This window comes from Schistocerca gregaria, chromosome 5, assembly GCF_023897955.1.
Source record: "Schistocerca gregaria isolate iqSchGreg1 chromosome 5, iqSchGreg1.2, whole genome shotgun sequence".
Classification (NCBI taxonomy): Eukaryota; Metazoa; Arthropoda; class Insecta; order Orthoptera; family Acrididae; genus Schistocerca; species Schistocerca gregaria.
The window spans coordinates 210,484,235-210,509,641 of NC_064924.1; the positions used below are offsets into that span (position 1 = coordinate 210,484,235).

General features: G+C 41.6%; 1 protein-coding gene across 1 annotated transcript in view; it reads left to right on the plus strand.

Annotated features, from left to right (window-relative positions):
* Positions 1-1,892: 1,892 nt before the first annotated feature.
* LOC126273055 (retinal homeobox protein Rx2-like) overlaps positions 1,893-25,407 on the plus strand; it is a 125,525-nt gene continuing 102,010 nt past the window's right edge. The window contains exon 1 of the mRNA XM_049976461.1: positions 1,893-2,075. Within this exon, the coding sequence (XP_049832418.1) occupies positions 1,925-2,075 (151 nt within the window). The 5' untranslated portion in view covers positions 1,893-1,924. The remainder of the gene's footprint in view (positions 2,076-25,407) is intronic.

A 25,407-nucleotide genomic window follows, 5' to 3' on the forward strand; every position in this document is an offset into this window, starting at 1 on the left:
TAATGTTGAAATTACAGTTTCGTCAATGGACAATGTTAAGAAGAATGAACAATTAACTACACAATATCACAGATTAAATAGTTATAATGTTAAATTTTGTAAGGTCTTGACATTGGCTGAGAAACTGTTTAACTAAGCACTCTTCATTTATGTAGTGCAATAGACGTGTTTTTTAACATTGGGAACTAAACTTCAGGCAATGGGCAGCATTATACACAGCAACTAAAATACAAAATGTTACAGTATTACCGGCTACGATACCATAGTTTATGTGGTCATGACATTGGTCGAGAACTATCTAACTGAACGCTAGTGATATACGTTGTCCAAAAAACATGTTTTGCATTGTAAATTAAATTTTTATGCGATGGGCAATATTAAACACAGTACATGGTTAAAATAATAGTAAAATATTACTAGTTATTGTTATGAAATTTGTGGGCGAGTAAGGTAAAGGATAGAAAATTTTATCGTGTTTTAATTTTATGTAGCAGTATATTTATGCAAATTAAACAGAATAGAATTTGAAACTTCCTGGCAGATTAAAACTGTGTGCCGGACCGAGACTCTAACTCGGGACCTTTGCCTTTCGCGGGCAAGTGCTCTATCAACTGAGGTACCCAAGCATGACTCACGACTCACGCTTTACTTATGCCAGTATCTCGTCTCCTACCTTCCAAACTTTACAGCAGCTCTCCTGCGAACTCTGCAGAACTAGCACTCCTGAAAGAAAAGATATTGCGTAGACATGGCTTAGCCACAGCCTGGGGGGATGTTCGAGTCTTGGTCCGGCACACAGTTTTAATCTGCCAGGAAGTTTCATATCAGCGCATACTCCCCTGCACAGTGAAAATCTCATTCTGGAAACATCCCCCAGGCTGTGGCTGAATTTTCTATCCGTTACTTTGCTTACCCAACGAACTTCAACGATGTAAATTATAATACTATAATGCTGTGTATATTAACAATGTACTGTGTATAATGTTGGCCATTCCATTAAAATGTTAGTTACAATGTAAGACAATGTAAGACGCGTTTCTTGCGCAACATAAATGATGAGTGCTTAGTTTAGCAGCTTCTCAGCCAGCGTCAAGAACTCACAAAAATTAGCATTATAGCTACTTAACTTGTAATATTGTATAGTTTTTATCATATCTTGTGCTTAGCAATGTCCATTGCGTCCATTTCAGCGTCAATAAATAAGCTTCTTGCACAACACTCTACGCAAGTGGTTGTGTTTTTGCCTATACTGTTTGGTTACGTAAGAACTCGTGTTCATTTCAGACGCTAGTCAGTTGTTTCCTTAAGAAGGCCTAATGGGCCGAAAATTAATTTGAAAATCAGTAGAACACAGCGAACTTGTCATTCAACAGTAGATATGGAATTGTTTTATCAAGAAGTAACGGATGAATCCATAAATAAAAAAAAAGAAGCGGTAGTTGTTCAGAAGCTTGTTTACACCTGTTGCCATGAGGACGGGCGGTTAGGACCCGTCACAGCGGCAGGTCGCGTCGCAGACCTAAGCGGCGCGGCGCGTCCCGCCAGCGTGGCAGCCGCAGCCGCTTCCTGCAGCCAATGAGACGCGGGGCGCGGGCGCCGGCTCTGTCAACAGCGCCCCTCCCCTGCGCCGGCACGCGGTCGCTCTGATTGGGCGCGACAGCCGCGCAGCGGCTTCCCATTGGCCGGAGCCGCCGCAGCCGCCGCCGCCGCTGCCGCCGGCGAGAGGGAGTCAGTTCTTACCGATAGCGCGTGATTAAAGAGAGACGGCGGCAGCGGCCACGGCTACGGATCGGCGACGCGGCGAGGGGTGAAAGGGTGGAGGGGAGGGGGACAGCGAGCGGTTCATTATCTAAGTGAGTGCGCGCCCGCGAGGGGGGAGGACGAGTCGGCGGGCCCGCAGTGCTGCTTGGGCGACGGTGCAGCGATGATGGACCACCACGTGCAGCAGCAGCAGCCGCCGGCGCAGCAGCAACAGCAGCAGGCGCAGCCGCCGCCGAGGACTTCCGAGGAGCCCGCCAGGCCGCGCGGGCTCTACAGCATAGACCAGATCCTGGGCACCGCCTCCGTGAAGGAAGGTCAGTCCGCGCGCAGTACTTACTTGTCGACACACCCTGCAACACTTGCTCTGTTCTGCGGGGCCTATTGGTGTTTGATAATGGACAAATAATACAGTTTTCAGCAACAGTTTCATTGTCATTGCATTACACTAAGCGTGTAACTTACCATTTCATCTTCATCTGGATTACCAGTCCTTTACCTCCTACGCAATTGTTCACAGACGACTACTACTGCGAAAGCAGAATCTTTCGTTTCAACGTCAAAACGCTGCTTTTTCTGCGCTCTTCATGTTCGAGTACTTCACACAAGTTTTAAGAGAAATTATTCTTGTTGTCATGTACGATTTCTTGCTAAATGTTTACTTCTTAAGGGTAACGCTTTCTGTGACCATAAGACACGGAAAAAAGTTCAGTTTAATACGTCAACAGGTAGCAAGAAAGCATTTGTCAAAATGGAATTATTTCTCGAAGCACTTCGTGTGTAACAGCAGTTAAATACATAAAATTGTGGTAGCCGCAGCTAAAGAATTGATCTTGAGAACAAAACCAGATGGCTTACTGGCATTGTTAAATTTAGAGTTTCATTTGTGGCAAGTAGGCAACCAGGTTCGTCCTGAATATAACGTCTTAGATATGCCACTGCCTACCTGTAAATATCGCATGTACGTGACAGATGTGACACTCAGAACCTGATACACCAAGTATCTACCAGAGCTTCAATTCGTGAAACTAGGAATTGTTCACTCGCCAACCACGATATTATTTCTTAATGTGGAAAAGTTGAGTGTAGCGTAGATACATTGTTAGTCTCCATCAGCCAGTGTGCTCCAAAATTTAGTTGTGCCACCTAGACATCGACGCCTGTTTCTTATTTTTCTTCTCGCGGGAAGTATTTGCTGACTTACAAATTCCGCAACCATATATGGAGCCAGAGAAGTGATGGATACGGTTCTCGGACGACATCCGTTGCTGTCTGTAGCAAACAACTGCGCATGTCCGTGCATGCAAGCAGCTGACGGCTGGCGCATAAGGGTTGATGTCAAATATTTTGATGCCAGCGCCTTATGTTCCGTCTTACACCGTAATAATGCTTTCACTGGCGAATGCTTTGTCTTTATCTCTACTGTCCTGCTTTCAGCTATTTACTTTCTTTTTGTCTTCAGTAGCGTTGTAAAGCATACTTCGAGATAAGAGAAGGCTGAAATGCTACCGTTGTATTTCAATACTATGGCATATTTTCGATCATAATAAAGTATCTCTATCCCACCTGCGATCAACTAGACAGGAGTAAAGTGCCTAATCTTTTCACGGAGTCTCATTTAATTGCTACATTCTGTTGAAGGTTACATTAGTTGTGGCATCTAAGACTACATCTCACTAAGAGAAATACGAATAATTTTGTGCTCGTTAAAAGGAATGTTGACATTATTAACGTATGTTACTCCATGGAGGGAATAAACCGTGTAACACTTAATTTCAGAGATGTATTTTTTCAATTTCAATTTCCCAATATTTTGATAATCACTTGTCGACAGCGTGAAGTTTCATTAATTTACTAATTTTAGTTGCTTCTAGCCGTATACTGAAGTGAGTGGACGTACAACGCTTGCGGGTTTCATAAATGACTCTATTTCTAATGCTAGCTTCCATCACAGTTACGGGGTTGACTTTGTCTTTTTTTACGCAACTAGTCGCATGTTGAGATTGCAATAGCTATTTTTGAACGTCCTGCTTATGTGTAGTCACTTGATTTCCTCCATTGTTTAGGAACATCAATTCAACTGTCCATGAATTCTTTCCCTGATGACATACTGTTACATACAGTACCCGCCAACGGTTTTCATGGTTGAAACCATTATTCTGTTTGGAATTTCAGTATAATTCGAAAGATGTAGGTCACTCTACAGGACGCTGTAGTAATATCTATTAGTCCTAAGACAGTATTGACTACTCGTTTATACACAACATTCGCGCTGTATGAATTGCAGAAACGATCGAAATTGCACCAGAGGACGTCAACCAACATTCGCGTGCTGTAAATGGGTGTCTTAAAAGATCTTCGGAATTCAGTTTCCTAGCAAAGCTCTAATCTATTTCTCGAAATGAGACGCTGAATATTGATGAAATTCAGATTTCTTCGCGAGAAGTATGTTCTCCTTCGTGCGTTATTCATAGATGTGTAAAGCTTGAGGCAGCAGGTTACTGCGGACTACTACAGCTACGTGATTACTCTGCTTTTCACAATAAAGAGACTGGTAGAGGGTTCAATGACAAACGTGAAAGCTTTTGTGGAATGTAAATCATCCACTGTTGTTCCATTTGGCCGGCCGGCGTGGCCGTGAGGTTCTAGGCGCTACAGTCTGGAGCTGAGCGACTGCTACGGTTGCAGCTTCGAATCCTACCTCGGGCATAGATGTGTGTGATGTCCTTAGATTACTTAGGTTTAATTAGTTCTAAGTTGTAGGCGACTAATGACCTGAGCAGTTAAGTCGCATAGTGCACAGAGCCATTTGAACCATTTTTTGTTCCGTTTGTGTACTTTCTGACATCCTTAGCCCTCACCTGACTAGACTAGTAAAGTTTAAACAAGACATACAAAGACCTGCTCCGGAATTTTCACAACATTCTCTGCGTGTCTGTTACGGAAAATATGAGTCCGCTTTCCACGTTACCTTGTGGTTGTCCCCGTAATGGTCTGTAATGTCGATCTTGTCTTCAGAGAAGGTCTAGGATTTCTGGTTAAGAATGACGAGGACTGGCGGAACACTGTCATTACAACATCCAACTTTCGGATTTTGGATTCCATCAGTTTTACATCATGTGGAACTGTCTTTCGGTCATATGTTTTATGAACTATTTGTCTTCTTACCATGTGGCTTTTATACACTCGTGTAATGTATATAAAGCTAGGGCACAGTGTTTGGTAACCAAGTGCTTCAGTTTACATATATAAACACAGACTGAAAACAAAGCGGATTACTCTGCCTGCTTAATTAAATGTCGGGTAGGAGCCTAAGGTGAATCAATCAGTCTATAGCTTCCCGTTGCCACCAGGCATCATCTTTCATAAAAACAGTACCATTTAAAATACCCTCAACTGTATCTCCCGATAATTCCTGAATTTTGTGTGACGTTGGTGTTTGAATTCAGTATTTTCTTCTGCCAGCTATGTTTCCTTATTAAATCTAGTTTAAGTAGTTATACGAGTTTCACTCGTTAAAACAGATCTTACACCTGTAGATTCGCCCTCACCCTTGCCCATCCCTTCAAAATTCAGTAGCCATTATCTCCCACATATCATTAGAAATGATTTTGATAATTGCTGACCGCAGACCGTTTTAAGAAGTTAACATGTCCTAAATAAATTTCCTGGAACACAGGTTGTTATACTGTAATGAACGGCCATTAGATAAGTTCTTACCTCTTGGCTACTTATGTAATACCTCCGAGACTTTAGCGTCAATGGTCTTAGCTCATTCAAGCTGCTTCTGAACAAAAAGAAACACTTCATTTCTTGATTATGCCGTTTTAAGCTTTTCTATTCGAAAGTAGTCACCATTAACCCAAATTGTCAGTGCAACTAAGAGTAAAAAATAAAGAAATGACAAAGAAGAAACCGATGGCGACTCTTTTACCAACAGATTGTCGGGGTTCTACGGAAAATAATTTAGAATAACCTATACTTCCCTAACATGTTGGACCAGGACGGTAAATTGCTTAAAGTTGGCTTTATGTTAATAAATGAGAAACATTTGATTCAAACTATTCTAGTGCGCTCATAATTATTCTACCACGTAATACGAAAGTATATTCAAATGGGTCGGGTGCTCGGATGTTTCCCCCTGGTAGTGTTCTTAGGATTCGGCTTGCAGATGACTTCACAGCCTTTGATACAGATGTCTGTGAGATGCTAAAGGCATTGAAGCAGATGAGGTTCAGTCGACGGAATAATTTTGTCGTCTGATCTGATTCTGTAAGCACCCTACAAACTAGTTATTTAGTGCGTCCAGCAGGCAATGTAGTCCAATACGTGAGAGACACGGTTCAAACGCTACAGAGGCAGGAGTATGAAGTATCACTCCGCTGGGTAGATGCCCATGTGGGAATCGAGGGAAATGACCAAGTGGACATGGCAACAAATTAAGCTTTCAAAGAAAGAAATTAGCTTCCCTGTACTGCCCTCTTGTGTACTACTATCTCGTTTCTGTGTAGTAGCTGTGTGTCAGTATGAAAGTAAGTGGATGGAGGTTCCAAATAACAAAAATTAAGGACGGTGAAGCCCACAGTTCCATCGTGACGAACATGTTCCGTCACACAGTCCGAAAGAAGTGGCATTTATGCGACTATGAATATATCACCGTCCTCTAACACGCAGGCACCTTCTCCGTCGAGACGACCCAACGGTGTGATGTGCTTCCTGGACTGCAAGTGTCGGAGTTCAAGATTTCATTAGATTGCATATTACGTTTTTGACGCGACGACAGCGGTTTTTCTTGCTGGCGGCTTTTCTACTTCTTTAAATAGCATAGACAGGATGGTGAAGAGGAATTTAAGGTTTTATGCCTTGTTCACAGTAGTACCTATGTTGCCGGATATGATATTTTATTCTCTCTTTAGTCAATGATAGAATCAGCCTCGATTATCTGTATCATAGTTTGACAATTTTCACTGTGTCCATACCTCTCTTATTAAATGTATTTTTAACTGACACTAAGATTTTTATTTAAGCATTTTTAACATCCATATGAAGAACTTTCAACAATAACTGACTCTCCTACTATTTCTGTTAGTGGTTAGCCAACCACATGCACCAGAGGATGACTTTCAGCATTGTTTTTTCATTAATTCTCATTTTATTTATAATTTTGTCCTAAGTCCATCACAGTTTCATTAAACCGTGAGGAAAGAGCGCAAATGTGCATGTAGACACGCAATTACCAATTTATTTTCATTAGCCATTTTAATATTTTGATAATTAACTGTTGCCTTTGTTATTGCCACACAGTCCCAAATTTCTATGGTGTGTCCACAGGCCAGGATGAATTTTTACGTGTACGACTTCGTTCGTCTCACTAAGAATTTAAACAATGTTTGACAAAGATGGTGGTAGCAATGTTGTTGAGCGCCCGTCAGTTTTCCAAACCTGATATGAAATGTTCCATCGAAGAGTCCCATAAATGGTCGTTGCGAGGGCAGTCCTCTTTTGAAAAGATGTCCCAAAACATCTCAAGTGACACACACACACACACACACACACACAGAGAGAGAGAGAGAGAGAGAGAGAGAGAGAGGGGGGGGGGGGGGGGAGAAGCGAGTTAAGTCTCGCTGGAGACGCTGTTTTCGTTCACAAGAATCACGTTCCTAATCCAGTTGTTCTGTATGGCGAAGCCCGAAACATGTTTAGCTGTGTGCGCCCTGCAGTAACGGGCCTCAAGGCGCGCTCCCCTGTGACCCTGGGCTGTGGAGGCCGCGCCTGGCTTCGTGCTGTCCCCTCCTCTGCACAACTCCTCTCGTCGTCTACTACTGTAGGAATCGACATGGATTCCGGAAACAGCGATCGTGTCAGACCCAACTCGCTTTATTTGTTCATGAGACCCAGAAAATATTAGAGACAGGCTCCCAGGTAGGTGCTATTTTCCTTGACTTCCGGAAGGCGTTTCGATACAGTTCGGCACTGTCGCCTGATAAACAAAGAGCCTACGGAATATCAGACAAGCTATGTGGTTGGATTGAAGAGTTTTTAGCAAACAGAACACAGCATGTTGTTCTCAATGGAGAGACGTCTACAGACGTTAAAGTAACTTCTGGCGTGCCACAGGGGAGTGTTATGGGACCATTGCTTTTCACAATATATATAAGTGACCTAGTAGATAGTGTCGGAAGTTCCATGCGGCTTTTCGCGGATGATGCTGTAGTATACAGAAAACTTGCAGCATTAGAAAATTGTAGCGAAATGCAGGAAGATCTCCAGCGGATAGGCACTTGGTGCAGGGAGTGGCAACTGACCCTTAACATAGACAAGTGTAATGTATTGCGAATACATAGAAAGAAGAATCCTTTATTGTATGATTATTTGATAGCGGAACAAACACTGGTAGCAGTTACTTCTGTAAAATATCTGGGAGTATGCGTACGGAACGATTTGAAGTGGAATGATCATATAAAATTAATTGTTGGTAAGGCGGGCACCAGGTTGAGATTAATTGGGAGAGTCCTTAGAATATGTTGTCCATCAACAAAGGAGGTGGCTTACAAAACACTCGTTCGGCCTATACTTGAGTATTGCTGATCTGTGTGGGACCCGTACCAGGTTGGGTTGACGGAAGAAATAGAGAAGATCCAAAGAAGAGCGGCGCGTTTCGTCACAGGGTTATTTGGTAAGCCTGACAGCGTTACGGAGATGTTGAGCAAACTCAGGTGGAAGACTCTGCAAGAGAGACGCTCTGCATCGCAGTGTAGCTTGCTGTGCAGGTTTTGAGAGGGTGCGTTTCTGGACGAGGTATCGAATATATTGCTTCCCCCTACGTATACCTCCCGAGGAGATCACGAATGTAAAATTAGAGAGATTCGAGCGCCGACGGAGGCTTTCCGGCAGTCGTTCTTCCCGCGAACCATACGCGACTGGAACAGGAAAGGGACATAATGACAGTGGCACGTAAAGTGTCCTTCACCACACACCGTTGGGTGGCTTGCGGAGTATAAATGTAGGTGTCATGCGGGAGAGGAATCCTCGTCGTGGAGCCTGTGTCCCAGTCTAGGTTACCCACAATGTCGCGAAAACAGAAGCTTGTTGAATAATAGCATAAGCAGCGACGCCAAACTGTGATTACTTTGAATTACTGTCGTACTAGAATTCCAGACGGTAACATCATTGCAATTTGCGATCGATAACTTTCAGCCAAAACTCTACAAAGACAAACGTTTAGGGCTTTGTTCTGGTGGTTCGCGATAAGCCAGATGCAGATACCACGAAAAGATAATTGTTACTTCCCGGGAAGTGAATCTTGGGTGGTTTTACAAACATAAAGCAGTACTTTGCACACAGCGTACCCGTTGCCATGATCCCCAATCGGTTCTTACTAACAGACCATGTACGGGAAGAATGACTACACAGTACTATACGGGTTCGAGTTTATCCAGTTTACTTATGTGTTCAGGACACGACATAGCTGTGTTAACAAGTTATTTTTATTTATTTAACCTGATTTGATTGGAGCCATCACCCTCTTCCTTATATCGCCCCAGCGTTCCACACATACAGTATCCATTACATCGAAGTTACTTAAGAAATAACAATTTTAATGTGACAACTAGTATTGAAATGATTTGAGTGCCTGATGTGACATTCTGAGTAGATTGTACCATGAACTAATAAGGTTAATATTGGCATTACTTGTACTACTGCAGCTGTAGTCACTAATAACGATAATAGTAGTAATAACGAAAATAATAATGATGGTGGTGGTGATGATGATGGCAATAACTGTGACGTTAATAATAATAGTGATAGTGACAGATACAAGACGAATTTTCAAGTCTACAAAAGAGGTGTTTTAAGATAAAGTGAGTTCTGGATACTACATCGGCTATGGATACTGAGAAAAGAGGGAGAAAAAGTTGCAAAGAGGGATATACAACGGTAACGGATATGTACAGCAACAATGGTAGTCTTATGGTTGCTTCAGTATATACGTCATTACCTGTCTTCTGAAGCTGGAGATGTTATTTAGTTCTGTAACATAATGCGGAAGGTTGTTCCAGATTTGGGTTTTCGCTACTATGGAGGACGCAGGAAAATTGTTTTTTGAGGGGATACGAGATTCTGATGATCACTTCTGTGATGACATTGTACTTCCACGAATTCGCCCAGTGAACCACAGTTTCCTATCAGTTTGCCCAAGAATGTCGATGCGAGGTTCCCTCCCAAATCCAAAAGATAATGGCTGAAGATTTTACTCAGTATACGTTCAGACATTGTATTAAAATTCAAGCCGAAAGGATACCAATGATAAGATTTGCTGATATTGCTATCGACATTGAAAGTGAGGAAGAACTGAAGGTCCTGTTGAATGGAATGAGCTAATGAGCACAAAACAGAGAGTAAACCGAAGGAAAAAATGGTTCAAATGGCTCTGAGCACTATGGGTCTTAACATCGATGGTCATCAGTCCCCTAGAACTTAGAACTACCTATACCTAAGTAACCTAAGGACATCACACAACAACCAGTCATCACGAGGCAGAGAAAATCCCTGACCCCGCCGGGAATCGAAACCGGGAACCCGGGCGCAGGAAGCGAGAACGCTACCGCACGACCACGAGCTGCGGAGAAACCGAAGAAAGACAAAAGTAATGAGGACTAGAAAAATCGAGATTCGTGATAAAGTTAAACTGAAAATTGTGGACAACGAAGTGCACCCTTGAAAGAACTCTGCTAACTTGGGAGCAAAATATGTTGCGGACACGGCAAGGAAGAGTAAAACACAGACTAGAGGAGGGAAAGAGGGCATTCCTGGCCAGAAGTCTGCTAGTTTCAAATACCGGCATTAATTTGAGGAAGAACAATATGAGAATGTATATCTGGAGCACAGAATTCTGTGGAAGTGAGTTATGGACTGTGGGAAAATTAGAAAAAATGAGATTCGGGAATGTTTGAGACGTGGTTCTACGAAAGGATGGAGAAAAGTGGACTGCTAAGATATGAGGATGTTCCCCGGAGAATCGGTAAGGAGAGGAATGTGTGGAAACCGTTCACAAGAAGGGACAGGATGATGGGACTTGTGTTAATGCATCATTGAATAACTTTCATGGCACTTTACGGAGCTCAAGAGGGTGAAACTGTAGAGGATGACAGAGATTTGAATATATCCAACAAATAAGAGGACACTGGCTGTAAAAGTTACTGAGACGAAGAGGCTGGAAAAGAAGAGGGACTCGTAGCGAGCAAAACCAGTCAAACTGACATAAATAAAAGGCGTTTCGCAGGTCATTTGTAGAGTTCCTGTTACTGACGTGGAGTTGTTGCATTAGGTTCCCGGTGAGTGTGGCAGAAATTTCTCTGGTGGGAACCTGAGGGGCGGCGACCACTCACCCTCGTGGGACCAAACGCGTAGTTGCTTCTGTAAAATAACCATCACCATTGAAACGCGGATCCCGAACAGCCGTCCACAACGACAGAAGTCATACGACATTTCATAGATCAGTTCTTTCTCCGTTTCCTTAAATGCGTCGCCCATAGAAATGCGCTGCTAACATTATGCGCTGTACCTCCAGCACGCATTGAGAATAGCGGAAATCCCAATACTCTTTCAGTGAGGTACAGACGATGCTACTTTAGCTTGTGACATCGCTCCATCCCTAAAATGAAAGTCATAATTCTCAGTCGGAACCATTTTTGGAGTATACATTTGAGTTATTTTTGGCTTGCAGCCGAAGCCACACACAAAACAAAGCGCAGAACGTGCTTCATTGGAATACTTTCTGTAAGGTACACTTTCAACACGAGGCGTCAACCTGTGGGTAAACTTACAGCCGTCCCTTGCCTGTTGCTAGTCTGTCTGGAGGCATTATCAAGAGGAAATTATTAGCAGGAATTTAGAGTTCAAAGATAAATTGTACGATTTTTTACTGTTTTATTCACTCTATGTAATTGATTTACAAGTAATTTACAAATTACAACGGGTAATTTACAAGATAACAGTGACAAGTCGGACAACAGATAGTTCTAGAAACATGTTACTCCCTTCCGCCTTGTACTTAGAATAAGGACTTGGCTCACAGTGGTAACTCTGGAGGAACGTTAACTAATACAGTTTCTTTTATTGTGTATAACATGTATTTGGGATAGTAGGGAAAAAGGGTGTCAAGAACAAAGGCTTTTATGAATGTAAGAGCATACAAAAATTAAAATTTGCTTATTCCCGGTGTGGATCCGAAATGCCAAAGTGAAAATCGTATTTTACAGAAAAAATTCAAAATTAAAAGCATCTGTCAAATAACTGACTTCCATTTGTTCGTTGTGCTCATTATAAGAGGTTAACGATTGTTTCAAATACATTGACAGTTGACACTAGTTCACTTGTAGTTACAAGGGTGCATCAGTAGTGACTCCACCCAGGAACAGTCTTTTCATTCTCTACAGATGTGCCTTGTTAAACAGATGTAATCTATATTCGTACTGTAGCAGTCCTGAAAGCCGCATTATGCTTCATACCTCACTGATTTCGTTTACAGCGAAACCTTTTTCTCCATTACTGCGTTACAGCCAGAAATATTTTTAGATGAAGCAACCAGTCATACTTGGAGGTTTTTGCCATGCATATATTCACTAATTCTATGCTTTTTACATGTAATGCTTATGTCTGGTCTACGTATTTACATGAAGGTCATATGTACTACATTCAGACTTTGCTTGGTATGTTGTTGCTTTCAACATAATTTTCTTCGTGTATATATTAATACAATTATTTGAAAAACTGACACCATGGATACTCTAAACATTCTCACACAGCATTTCTTTAATTTTGCGTAGAGTTGGAATTGCACAAAATCGTTTTCCAACTCTCGTTGATGCTTAAGATATTGACATGTTCTTCGTAGTATTCATAATTTCTATTCTTTTAAATTTTGCGAGGAATTTTATTATGATAACATTTTGAGATCCTGTACGCTTGAGAGAATGTACTAAAATCGTGAACAATTGATATTGCTACCTCTACTTTTTTGAGATTGTCCTAATTCTGAAGATTTGTGTTTTGCAGCTCTCCGTAATTGGCTGTCAGGGACAAGCCAAGCACAAATATTGCAGCTTATGTCCAGTTGAATCTACTTACTGTATTCGAGCCTTGGTTTCGCTGTACGGTTATTACGATACCCACACTTCCTCACATCACAATACTGACGAATCTTCCAAGTCTCATGATGTGTCCTGACAACTTATCCCTTCCTTTAGCCACGTTGTGCCATAAACTTTTTTCGCCCAGTTTGATCCAGTACCAACTCATTGGTTATTCGATAAATGATAATTTTCAGCATTCTTCTGTAGCACCACATTTTAGAAGCTTCTGTTTTCTTTTTCCTTAAATTATCGTCGACGTTTCATTGCTGTACAATGATTGTTAGCATGCGTTTGATAACCGATATACTGAGGTCATAGATATTTTGTTGCCTAAATAGCACAACTCATCTACTATTTTTGTGTCGTACTTCGTAATCTAATTGCCTCGGCATTGCCTCATTGTATTAATCCTACTCCATTATCGTCATATTACTTTATTTTTACGCCTGTCTTATAACCTCTTTTCAAGATACTATCCATTCGTTCAGCTGAATTACATCATCGGTTAACCGTAAAGTTCTCGCTGAAATTTGATAATCTCTTTCTCGATTTATCTTCGGTATTCTTGACAGCTTGCTAGTGTGCAGATAATATAATATTAGGGATAGGATACTACCTTATTTCAATCCCTTCAAACTACTACCGACCTCTTATGTCCTTCTACTCTTATAACTACAGTTTGGTTTTTGTACATATCTGTACAGATATCTCGCTCCCTGTGTTTTACCCCTGCTACTCTTAGGATTACATTAGTAATAGAATGTTGGATATTTGCGAGGTAACATTTGTAATAATTCGCGCAGACTCACGGTCATTGGTAAAACAAATAGTTACAGTGTAATTTTAGGAACTTCTACGCTATATCGTGCATGTCCTCACAGCACTGCCTGTGTTTGTTTACTATTATATACATATCCACTACTGTTGGAGACTACTGAACACTTGTCGCAATTATTATTGCAAAGGGGAGTAATCATGTGTACTACGTCCTCCGTATAATCTTGTTGCTACGTCTCTAGGCCAAAATCATCTAGAGAGCGGCGACTTTCGACGCTACTGCTTCGACTAACCTTCTCGTCCCCGCACTTTGCCAAAGCGTTTTAAGTGCTCTGAAAAAATAATGGGACACAGAGCTTATCATCAGCTCAGATCGAAAGCAGTTCTCCCGCATAGGAAATGAGGGGTTGGCGCGGAATCAGGTAATGGCAGACAGCGCGGCAATCACTTCACACTCGTGCACGCACGCGGAAAATAACAGCAGGGTTGCCACAGAGGAAACAAATAAGCAGGCTGTGGTGATAAATACCACGTCGCCAATAACACCTTCTCGTTTCAGACCAGGCAGTGGGCTGTTTTAGCGAACGCATGTTCTACGTCCAGGGAAATGGGAACAACATATGACGAATAGTGCTTTTCCATCATTGACACTGTGTGTGTGTGTGTGTGTGTGTGTGTGTGTGTGTAGGAGCTTCTTGCTGTTAGTAGCCAGAATTCTCACAATTATCATGTTTTAAGACTCAAGAAAGTAATATAGCCCAATTTGGAAACAGTTTCTTCGTATCTGAGTAGTTCGTGTGCCGTATCTAATGACACTGTGAGTTTGTCCTAATATTAACGCGAAGACTTATTAGCACACACTTGCAACAACTCCTACATTTTTCAATACATATATCTTTCGGTATTCACGTTTAGTCTCATCCTAAACTAAGCTATCGTATGATGGACCTAGTGGTATAAAATCTCTTCTCGCTATTTACAGTATCCCGATGTGAAAATGGGTTATGGGAACGATTAATACCGAAAGTGTCCCTATTTACGTAAAAATCGATACGCCAAGAAAGAAATTAACCAAGAAACTTTCCATTGATAACTTTCAGACCTAGCAGGTCTTTTTAAAATCAACCACCGACTAGGAGATACATCAAAGTATGTCTGCACTAAGGCGTCGCGGATATGGTGTACGGTTTTCCTTAGTGAACTTACAGATCCTGCCTGCCTTTCTTGCGATAACGTAAGGGCCCAATCATCCACTCTAACGCGAACTTGTCATACCGTATGTTCTCGCACTTCCAGGTAGTAAGTCGTAGTCACCTGTAGTCCAGTCTTCGGCAGAAACAGACAGCTACTGAGCAGAAATGTATTCTGCAAAGACGCACTTGTATTAAGCTACGAAGCAATTACTGACATTGTGTAAGGCTAACTGCTTTTGTATTGAAAACTACTACACGTACATGCTTCTAGAAAAGAAGTCGCCACGAAACTGACGCTGGAATTCTCTCCAGTGGTGTATATTGATACCGCCATGTCATTAGTGTTAATTAGTGCCCATTTCAGAAAAGGAGACCTTGCTCAAAATTTAATGTGCAGCTTATAACATTGCTTTCATTGTTGGTACAACTTACGGGAATGCGGCCAGGCGACGTCGACAACAGCCGACATTGCGACAGGTGGCCAAAGCGACATTTTCAACAAAAAAACTTCAGCTGCTGTCGACGACGTCAGCGGGCTGCGTGCCCATAAGTTACTTGAACACTATATACGACGGAGGAAAGCTGGCTCTCATTACTTTCATTCTTATACTCGTACTTTGCTTAGGGTTTTCTCAGAGCCACTTGTCCAAGACTGTCATTTTCCCAGAGTCTGACAGTTCAAAATGAAACAGAATATGTAAGGAACACTATATTAGTAAGAAATAACTAAAATTTGGTTCCTCTAATAAGTTACAAGGAGGATCTAATGGATCGTGACATTCCATATGAATCACTGTAAAGCTGTTTGCATATCAGATACATAATTGATGTTTTCCAAAGATCTCATTAGATTTGAGTTCGTTACCTAGAAATCAAAATACATTACTCGTACTCAGGCTTGGCTCTGCTGCTGTGAAATGTAAAGAATTTGGCTTGCAACCTGTATTACGTACATTGGTGAGTTCATAGGAGTTTCAATTATCGTTTCCAGAGTATTTTCGATACCGTAAAAGTTAATTATTAATTCGTCATAAGTGGCATTTCCAAGCGAAAAGACATATAACCTCAATGCTCTAATCTTCTTTCAGGGCTCACTGGAATCCGAAAGGAAGCATATATTAGCTACTTGGCTTGTATCTGAGTGAGAGCTACCGGACGCTACGTAAATATTCAATGAAAGGACCTAAGGACCCACCATTAGAATGTAACTACACATGTCTTATACTGTAAAATGTTGGAGCAGAATCGCACTTGTTCTATTATCTAATTTATTTATAATGTAATGTTCCCCACAAGTGCACAAAGAAATCACATTTGAGGACAACAGCTGTCAAAACTGAAACAAGAGAGGTTGCTTTAGATAGTCTTGCCAAGATCTGATGGGATATTTTATTTTTTTTCTGAAAAACCCTTATAATGAAATTAGAAATCGGGGCCGAAAATAACAGCTGGGGAAAAATTCTTTGGTAGCAAAGAGTACAAATGGTACAAATGGCTCTGAGCACTATCGGACTTAACATCTATGGTCACCAGTCCCCTAGAACATAGAACTACTTAAACCTATCTTACCTAAGGACATCACACAACAACCAGCCATCACGAGGCAGAGAAAATCCCCGACCCCGCCATGAATCGAACCCGGGCGTGGGAAGCGAGAACGCTACCGCACGACCACGATATGCGGGCAGCAAAGAAAACAGCTGAAATTGGTTACTTACGAGAGCTGAGTGAATATCCTGAGACTGTTTCAGCAACAACCACTACTATCCTTAACCCCTGAAGGAGACAATAAAGAATAATAGGAAAAATTCGTTAATATGAGTAGCTACTTTTTCGTTTGGTGCATAGGTAATGCAGAACGTAAGATTCGTGCCATTTTGGTACTGGTGGTAGTATATTCGATGCAGAAATATCCAGTTTAGCTGTCTTTATTGAATTTATCTGACGGAAGATATTGGAATTCAAAGAAACACTGTTGCACATAGCAGGTCGGTACCGTTTCCACTAAACTGTAAATGAAATACTCAACGAAGTTAGATGACAATTTTTGGGTGAAAGTGTCCTCATTTCAGTAAATCTAAGGCTTTTAGAGGTAGACGATACAGCAATCCTACTTCCGCAAAAATAATAGTTTACCGTGTGTGTAATCTTAGCAAAACGTGGTCTACACTTTACTCTGAATTGTGGCATGGCGAATGTCTTTGTGGATTTAAATCGAAGTGGTGGGATTATTATAACACAAACAGCTACCCACAATTCTTGTGGAGTTAGGATAAGGGAGCAGCTCTGCAGACTACACACATGCATGTGGGAAATGTGACAGGAGTAGTTACAAACCTGCTCAGACGGTTTCGTCCCCAACAATTAGTTTGGCTGAATGCAACGGAAAGTGTGAGATGACTGAGGATTTGCGATCTGGTGGACCATGGTTTGAACTGTTGTTTGGCTATGCAGGTTAAGTAAGTGTCATTTCTTTCTATATTGAGAACATGCCTTAAGTTTTGCTTTCGAGCTGACTCGAATGATTTCTACGCCGAAACACTCGCACTGTATTGTTCAGTTTATAGAAATTTTTACGTTACCTCGAATTGAAAAATTCATGAGAGCTCTGTCGTAAACAACTGACGCTATAATTGAGTTGGAGCAAGTAGATCTCTGAAAATTGCACTGGACTAGGCGCTGCAGCTTCGCGCGACTGCCTCAACGATTTTGAAACGTCTCTATGGCAATGCCTCAGCGTTCTCACACCTTGATTACTGCTTTCGCCTACAGCCGCTCTCGTTTCGCAGTTGGAAGCTGGCAACAGCACTGGGAGCTGTCAAGGATTTTCTTACGCCGTCTCAGGCACCGATCTAAATTGCTTCCAGATGACTAATTTGAATAATCAGTCTCTTTGCACGCCTATATGAACTCGGGTAGAGACGAGGGTCAAATGAGTCTCGTTTTCTTCTGGCTTGCTTTGTCTCATAAAGTACGGTCGGAGAGAGCTGGGTCTCATTTCCACACTGTTTTCTACCTACTATTCGAAGTATGCATACAACTGCTTCGAAGCGGATCCTCGTGTTTCCTAACTTCTTGATAATTGAATATTTTGAGCTGTAATGCGGCCCGCGTGCCTCCACATAACGAGGCCATCCTTGAAGCGTAAGTGACAAATACGTTGGACACGTACGAGCCTGTTCCCGTGATCGTTATAGCCCCATTATCGTGTTTGGGCACCGTTACATAAAGTCAGCCAGAAGGGGTGGCAGCATGTAAATACGGCTGCGTTTCTTTCTCGGATAATAACTCTAGCCTAATGCATTAACTGCTAGTGTTACTGCGACAAGGCTAACCAAACTGTTTCATGCTCCGATCGCAGCTGTCTATAGATGTCGAGGGGAGTAAAAGTGTTGGGTAACGGCTTTTGTCTTACGTACAGTAGTTTCGCAATTGCCTTGGAAAAATCCTGATATCAGTTGTGTAGTAAACTATTAACACAAATGACTCTTCAGGGAAGGTGGCTAACGCACGCTGGTGAGGTAGCCTTCGACCGGAGGGTAGCGTTCTGCTTCTGGAAGAAATTCTCTCCACCTGTTTCTTTGGTGGCGAGTTCTTAGAGATGTGGTCCACAATTGACATACGACAATGTCTATTATGCGTGTTCCATTAGAATTATAAGACACACATCAGCAGAAGCTCGGCATCTTCCTCTGTGCTGTTCTATAGGTCATATCTCAGCAAAGGCTTTTCCTGCCCCTCCAACATCAGTGATATCATGCTTTAATGACTTTGTCATAGCAGTCTACACTATTTACTCATGTTTAAGGGATAACATGCTCCTTAGAAGCGGAAATAATTAAAGTAATCGAACGAACATTCCAGTCGGAATATATCAACCAGCAGTGCCATTCAACGCCAACTGAAAATCTTGCGTCTATTAGGAGAATCAAAAGTAAAACAAAATTCCGTAATGATAAAGTTACATTACTGTTTCAGATGTCTAGCTGTGGAAGATAGATGAACCCGCAATAACAGCATTTGTAGTTTTGGAAAAGGTTTTTGACACTGTTGACTGAAATATACTCTTCGAAATTCTGAAAGCAGCAGGGACAGATTGGTAGCAGGGACAGAGAACGAAAAAATTGTTAACACGTACAGAAACTAGGCAGCACTTACAAAAATCGAAGGTCAAAAAGGAGAGTGCCGGCCGGAGTGGCCGAGAGGTTCTAGGCGCTACAGTCTGGAACCGCGCGACCGCTACTGTCGCAGGTTCGAATCCTGCCTCGGGCATGGATGTGTGCGATGTCCTTAGGTTAGTTAGGTTTAAGTAGTTCTAAGTTCTAGGGGACTGATGACCACAGCCGTTAAGTCCCATAGTGCTCAGAGCCATTTGAACCAAGCCATTTAAAAGGGAATCAGTTGTTGAGAAAGGAGTAAGACAAGGTTGTAGCCTCTCACCTATGTTATTTAATCTGAGCGAGCACTAAAGGAAGCAACGGAAAAATATGGAAACAGAAATACTGTTCAGGGAGAAGAAACAAAGATCTCTCCGCAGCACAATCCCATCAACCTCATTAATCGAAGGTGTCCAAGTACTGTTGCCACATAAGGTTGCCAATGAAAAATAACGCCCATTGCCACCAAATGACAACACTTGTTCTTAAATATTGGAACTGCTGCCAATACTCAGCACTCTCGAAAGTGGACGTAACTGCGACAATATTGTAACCTTCCGTACGTGTAATTATCTTAATCAACCCCTGAGGACCACAGTCTTACCTTCGTAAAATGTAGTCCCAAAGTGATGATTTCGTTCTGCGTGCAGCAGTAAGTAGTCAGTTTCGCAAGTTTTAGTCGTCTGAGCGAACGTGCAACATTTTGTCCATGCGGATGTTCAGCGCCCTAGTTATCGAGCGACGTCTGTTGCCCAGTCACAGGTAACAGCTCTCATTCTGCCTTTTCCGCTGCTGGCTGGAGCTCTCTATCCGTGCTGTTTGTGGTTTGACACCTCCTAATGTCCAGAGAAATTTGTGTGCGGTAGTAGACATAATATTTCCCAGAAACTCTCGCAGTAATATTCTTAAAGTTCTGGAAACCTCGCACAGAAAATTCCGGTTAAGTAAGCTCAACTTTTCAGCTAATGGTTGACGAAAAAAACTGTATTTCAGTCCACATATGGTCCGGACGTCTCTCTTCGAAATCTGGGAGATTAAGTGCAGATACTTTGGCCTTCGTACGGTTGCTAATCTTGGAAACAAACGGCTCAGTTTCCTAATAAATCTTGTTCACTTTCACTCATTACTCGCCTATGGTATAATTTTCTAGGACAACCAAGCACTGAGAAAAAAAATTGATTACACAAAATCTAACAGTAACAATATGTGTTGTTTACCAGAAATCGTCTTCTAGGTACCTCTTCAAGAAGTTAGACATTTCCAATTGCGCCTCCAAAGTTTTACAGATACATACATTCACTAACGAAATTTCGTCATACATAATCCAGTATGAGGAGTACAGCGATGTCCACACCTATAATATTAAAAAATAGTTGCTCTTTATTATTCATTATAACGGTTGCCAGTAGCTCAAAAAGTAATTCACTACACGTCAAGGAAAATTTTTGATGATCTGGCTAACATCATAAAATATGCGTCAGGTAACGCAAGTTTTAAAACTAGCCAAAATCATTTCATCTGGACAACATTTTTAAGTCACAGTGGAATTTACTGTAAACTGGAAGCCTGTAAAAGAATCCTAGTTTTGGTGTAGTTGGGTAAACAAGACTTAAAAATAATACTTTCATTAGCGTTTAATAGGCCAGTGCCAATTAGGAAATTGTAACTGACCAACATGGAGTCATCTACTGATGGTAATCATGAATACTCATAAAAAATTGTTAAAATGACCTACGGAACATGTAACTAGCCTACGCTCGTGTCTACGATGTAAAACTCAATCCAATCTGCGGCACAAGTAGAATGTTTAAAATCACTCCTACAATTCGACTTTGGGTCAGATAGCTATGACAGGTCATTTCTTTAAGCTCAGAAATTAGTTGCTACAGTAGGTGCAAAATCATGCATTGCTACAAATTTGATCCTCGACGCTTAATACATTTCCCCAACTCTTTTATTGCAACTTTTTATTCTGCGTCACACTATTGATCTGTTAGGCAAAATTATATTCCTACGTATTATAAAAATGGATGTCTGTATGAGTGTGTGCGTGTTCCATATCTACTCCTAAACCACTGAACCGATATGAACCAGAGTTGGTACACATATCCTTTTGTCAGGCAACAATATTTGTCGCGGTAATAACCGTCTACCTATCATATTTCTGGAGATATGTCATAAACAATGAGATACGTGAAAAATGTTGCATTATGCATGACGTTTAAATTTATTACTTTCGTGCTACTAACTCTGTTCGCAATAAATTTCGCAGACACTAGCCACATATGCCGCTACATCGGCTAAAAAGTACATCATGATACCACACGAAGTTCAGGAGAGACGATGTCATAAACACTGAGACATGTGAAAAAGTGTCGCATGATACATAAAGTTTTAATACGTTCGTTTCTACTAATACACTCCTACAGCCGACTCAAAGATATCTCTGACATCTGGCAGCGTTGTTGACAGTTTTTAACTGCTAAGCGCAAACGTGTGTCGAAGAAAAAACAGAGCTTCTATAGAGCTATGAAAAAGCGTTGGTATAGAGACGTCGAAACAAGGCCCCGGGAGTAGACCACATTCCATTAGAACTACTGACAGCCTTGGGAGAGCCAGTCCTGACAAAACTCTACCAACTGGTGAGCAACATGTATGAGACAGGCGAAATACCCTCAGACTTCAAGAAGAATATAGTAATTTCAACCCCAAAGAAAGCAGGTGTTGACAGATCTGAAAATTACCGAAATATCAGTTTAATAAGCCACTGCTGCAAAATACTAACACGAATTCTTTACGGACGAATGGAAAAAACTGGTCGAAGCCGACCTCGGGGAAGATCAGTTTGGATTCCGTGGAAATGTTGGAACACGTGAGGCAATACTAACCCTACGACTTATCCTAGAAGCTAGATTAAGAAAAGGCAAACCTACGTTTCTAGCATTTGTAGACTTAGAGAAAAGCTTTTGACAATGTTGACCGGAATACTCTCTTTCAAATTCTGAAGGTGGCAGGGGTAAAATACAGGGAGGGAAAGGATATTTACAATTTGTACAGAAACCAGGTGGCAGGTATGAGTCGAGGGGCATGAAAGGGAAGCAGTCGTTGGGAAGGGAGTGAAACATTGTTATAACCTCTGCCCGATGTTATTCAATCTGTATATTGAGCAAGCAGAAAATGACACAAAGGAAAAATTCGGAGTAGGAATTAAAGTCCATGGAGAAGAAATAAAACCTTTGAGGTTCGTCGATGACATTGAAATTCTGTCAGATATAGCAAAAGACTTGAAAAAGCAGTTGAACGGAATGGACAGTGTCTTGAAAGGTGGATATAAGATGAACATCAACAAGATGAAAACGAGAATAGTGGAATTTACTCGAATTAAATCGGGTGATGTTGATGGAATTAATTAGGAAATGAGACACTTAAAGTAGCAAATGTGTTTTACCATTTGGGGAGCAAAGTAACTGATGATGGTCGAAGTAGAGAGGTTATAAAATGTAAGCTGGCAATGGCAAGGGAAGCGTTTCTGAAGAAGAGAAATTTGTTAACATCGAGTGTAGATTTAAGTGTCAGGAAGTCGTTTCTGAAAGTATTTGTGAGGAGAGTAGCCATATATGGAAGTGAAAAGTGGACGATAAATAGCTTAGACAAGAAGAGAATAGAAGCTTTTGAAATGTGGTGCTACAGAAGAACGCTGAAGATTAGATGGGTAGATCACATAACTAATGAGGAGGTATTGAATAGAATTGGAGAGAACAGAAATTTGTGGCACAACTTGACTAGAAGAAAGGATCGGTTGGTAGGATATGTTCTGAGGCATCAAGGGATCACCAATTTAGTACTGGAGGGCAGAGTGGGAGGTAAAAATCGTAGAGGGAGACCAAGAGATGAATAGATTAAGCAGATTCAGAAGGATGTAGGCTGCAGTAGGTACTGGGAGATGAAGAACCTTGCACAGGATAGAGCAGCATGGAGAGCTGCATCATACCAGTCTATGGACTGAAGACCACAACAATAACAACATAGAGACGTTTACAATATCGCGTTGTAGACGCGCGAAACAGCTGCGCCCAGGGTGCAGAGACTGTACGGGAATACGTGTGAGATTTTTATTTTTAGTAATAGAAAATTGGCAAAATACGTGCACGGCCAATGCTGTGTTTGTCAGTTAATATATATGTAGTTGCTTCTCTGTAAATATAAATTAATTATATTAAACATACTGTAAAAAAAGTTCGCTCTACGCTTTCGAATTTTACGCGAGATCAGCTTTATTTGAGATATTTCGTAGTGTTCATTTTAATCAGTGGTTACTGTCAGATATCTCTGGAATTCGGCGATGCTATGTTACGTATGTTTGGAGGAGTGAGCTGGTACACGTCCTTTTTCGTGTCGGTGCACAGCTTCCGCCGCGATAGGTGGCGGTCGACGAGGATGCAATCATGCGGCTCCTAATTTCGCAGGCGCGGGCGAAAAATGACCTCGGAATCTTCCGAAAGATTTCCCATTAGTGGCATATTACACAGAAACTCCATTTATATCTCATTCCGCCTTTAATTCGTTTTGTATTAAGTAATGGAAAAAGTTAAAGCGAAGATTGGCCAGGAGAGAATGGGGGCAGGGCGAGGAAGGCGCGGCCGGCGTTTTATTGGCTCCACCTGCAGCCGGTCCGCCTCATTAGCGCCCAGACACAGACAGCCGGACGGCGGGCTGGATGCTGCGCACGCCGCGAGCATTCACCGCCGCTCCGTCCCGATGCCGGATTCGTACGTCTGCGCACTAAACGCACAGGGGCTCGCCAGAATCAGCAGTGCAACATCTGAAATTCATTCTTGAGCTATTCTCGTTGTCATTTGTGACTTCGTCACATCTCTCGAAAAGTTCAGATAATTTTCGGCCCTGTCTCACCCAATGCATCCAACAGTTCCACTTGATAGACAGCGTCACAGCCGTTTGAGTAGGCATACATGACAAATTAAACTTACAGCCCAAATGATACCATTCTCTACGAACACTTGCCTTCAACTTTGATTCGCTGCACCAAAACCTTACAGGTATTATAACAATCGCCAGCCATATTTGCAGGCTAGTGCCACGTGACCATGTTCTAAGAAAGGACCTCAAAGTGATACACTGTTTTAGGATAATTAACCTCAAGAATTTATTAGTGACGTGTTTTGAACCACTAGTGCTCATCATGAGACATCTATGCATTAAATTCACTTTAACATAGCTAATAGTATTAGTAACATACAAATGATTTGTGTGCCTTGATGCTCGATGATGAGCACTAGTAGCTAGAAACACTTCGCTAAAAAACATCGTTACTGGTAGATATCACAATGTTTATCGTGCGACAGGTTTCGAGCCGCTGGTGCTGGCCATTGGACAAGAACAGCTGTATAGAAAGCCTCTATTCGTCATAGCTTCGTACACCACTTTCAAAAAACTAGATAATCTGATGTTTTGAAAAATGTTGGTACAAACTGTTCAATAAAAACTCAATGGATATTATTTTACCCAGGAAACTTTTTTAACTTGCTTTTCCACTTTACCACATCTGCAAGGCTACTGGAAAAAAGTCAGTGATAGTCGGCCTGTGTCGACTGCTCTTCTTACGGACAGTGGAGAGCTAGCCAGGTTTAATTCTATGTAGAACCCTAACATTAGATTACCGTGAGATAAGTTACAGAGACGGTGACCTATATGTGAAATATGAATCTAAAATGTCTCCCTATTCGCCTTCGTGTTTTATGATTAAATGATACCATTTTCTAGATAATCACAATTACAAATTGCAGTGGATTGATTAAGAAAACCTACAGTCCTTGGCAAACATGAAAATTGCGGCAGGTCTTGCCTTAACGACCCCAAAGTGTACCGAACCACAGGAAGATTTACCCTATCGAAAAGATCTACATCTACATGATTACTCTGCGATTCACAGTTAACTTCGTGCCAAAGGGTACATCGAACAGTCGTTTGTCTACTGTTCCATTCTCGAAGACCGCGCAGGATAGATGAACACTTAAATCTTCCCGTGTGAGCTCTGATTCATTTTATTTTATTCTGATGATCATTCCTCCGTATGAAGGTGGGTGCCAGTAAAATATTTTCACACTCTGCGAAGAAAGTTGGTGATTGAAATTTCACGAAAAGGTCCTGCCGCAAGGAAATACAGCCCTATTCTGATGATTGCCACCTAACTTCGTTTATCATATTTGTGGCACTCTCTTCTCCTGTTACGCTTTACCTTCTGGTTTGGGGTATCCATCAAGGATATCTTGTAAAATAACATTACTTTACGCAGAGGCTGATAAAATTATCATTACAGAACAAAACTTAATTAATTAAAGTAAGCCATGCGAAAGATTTATGTCGGAA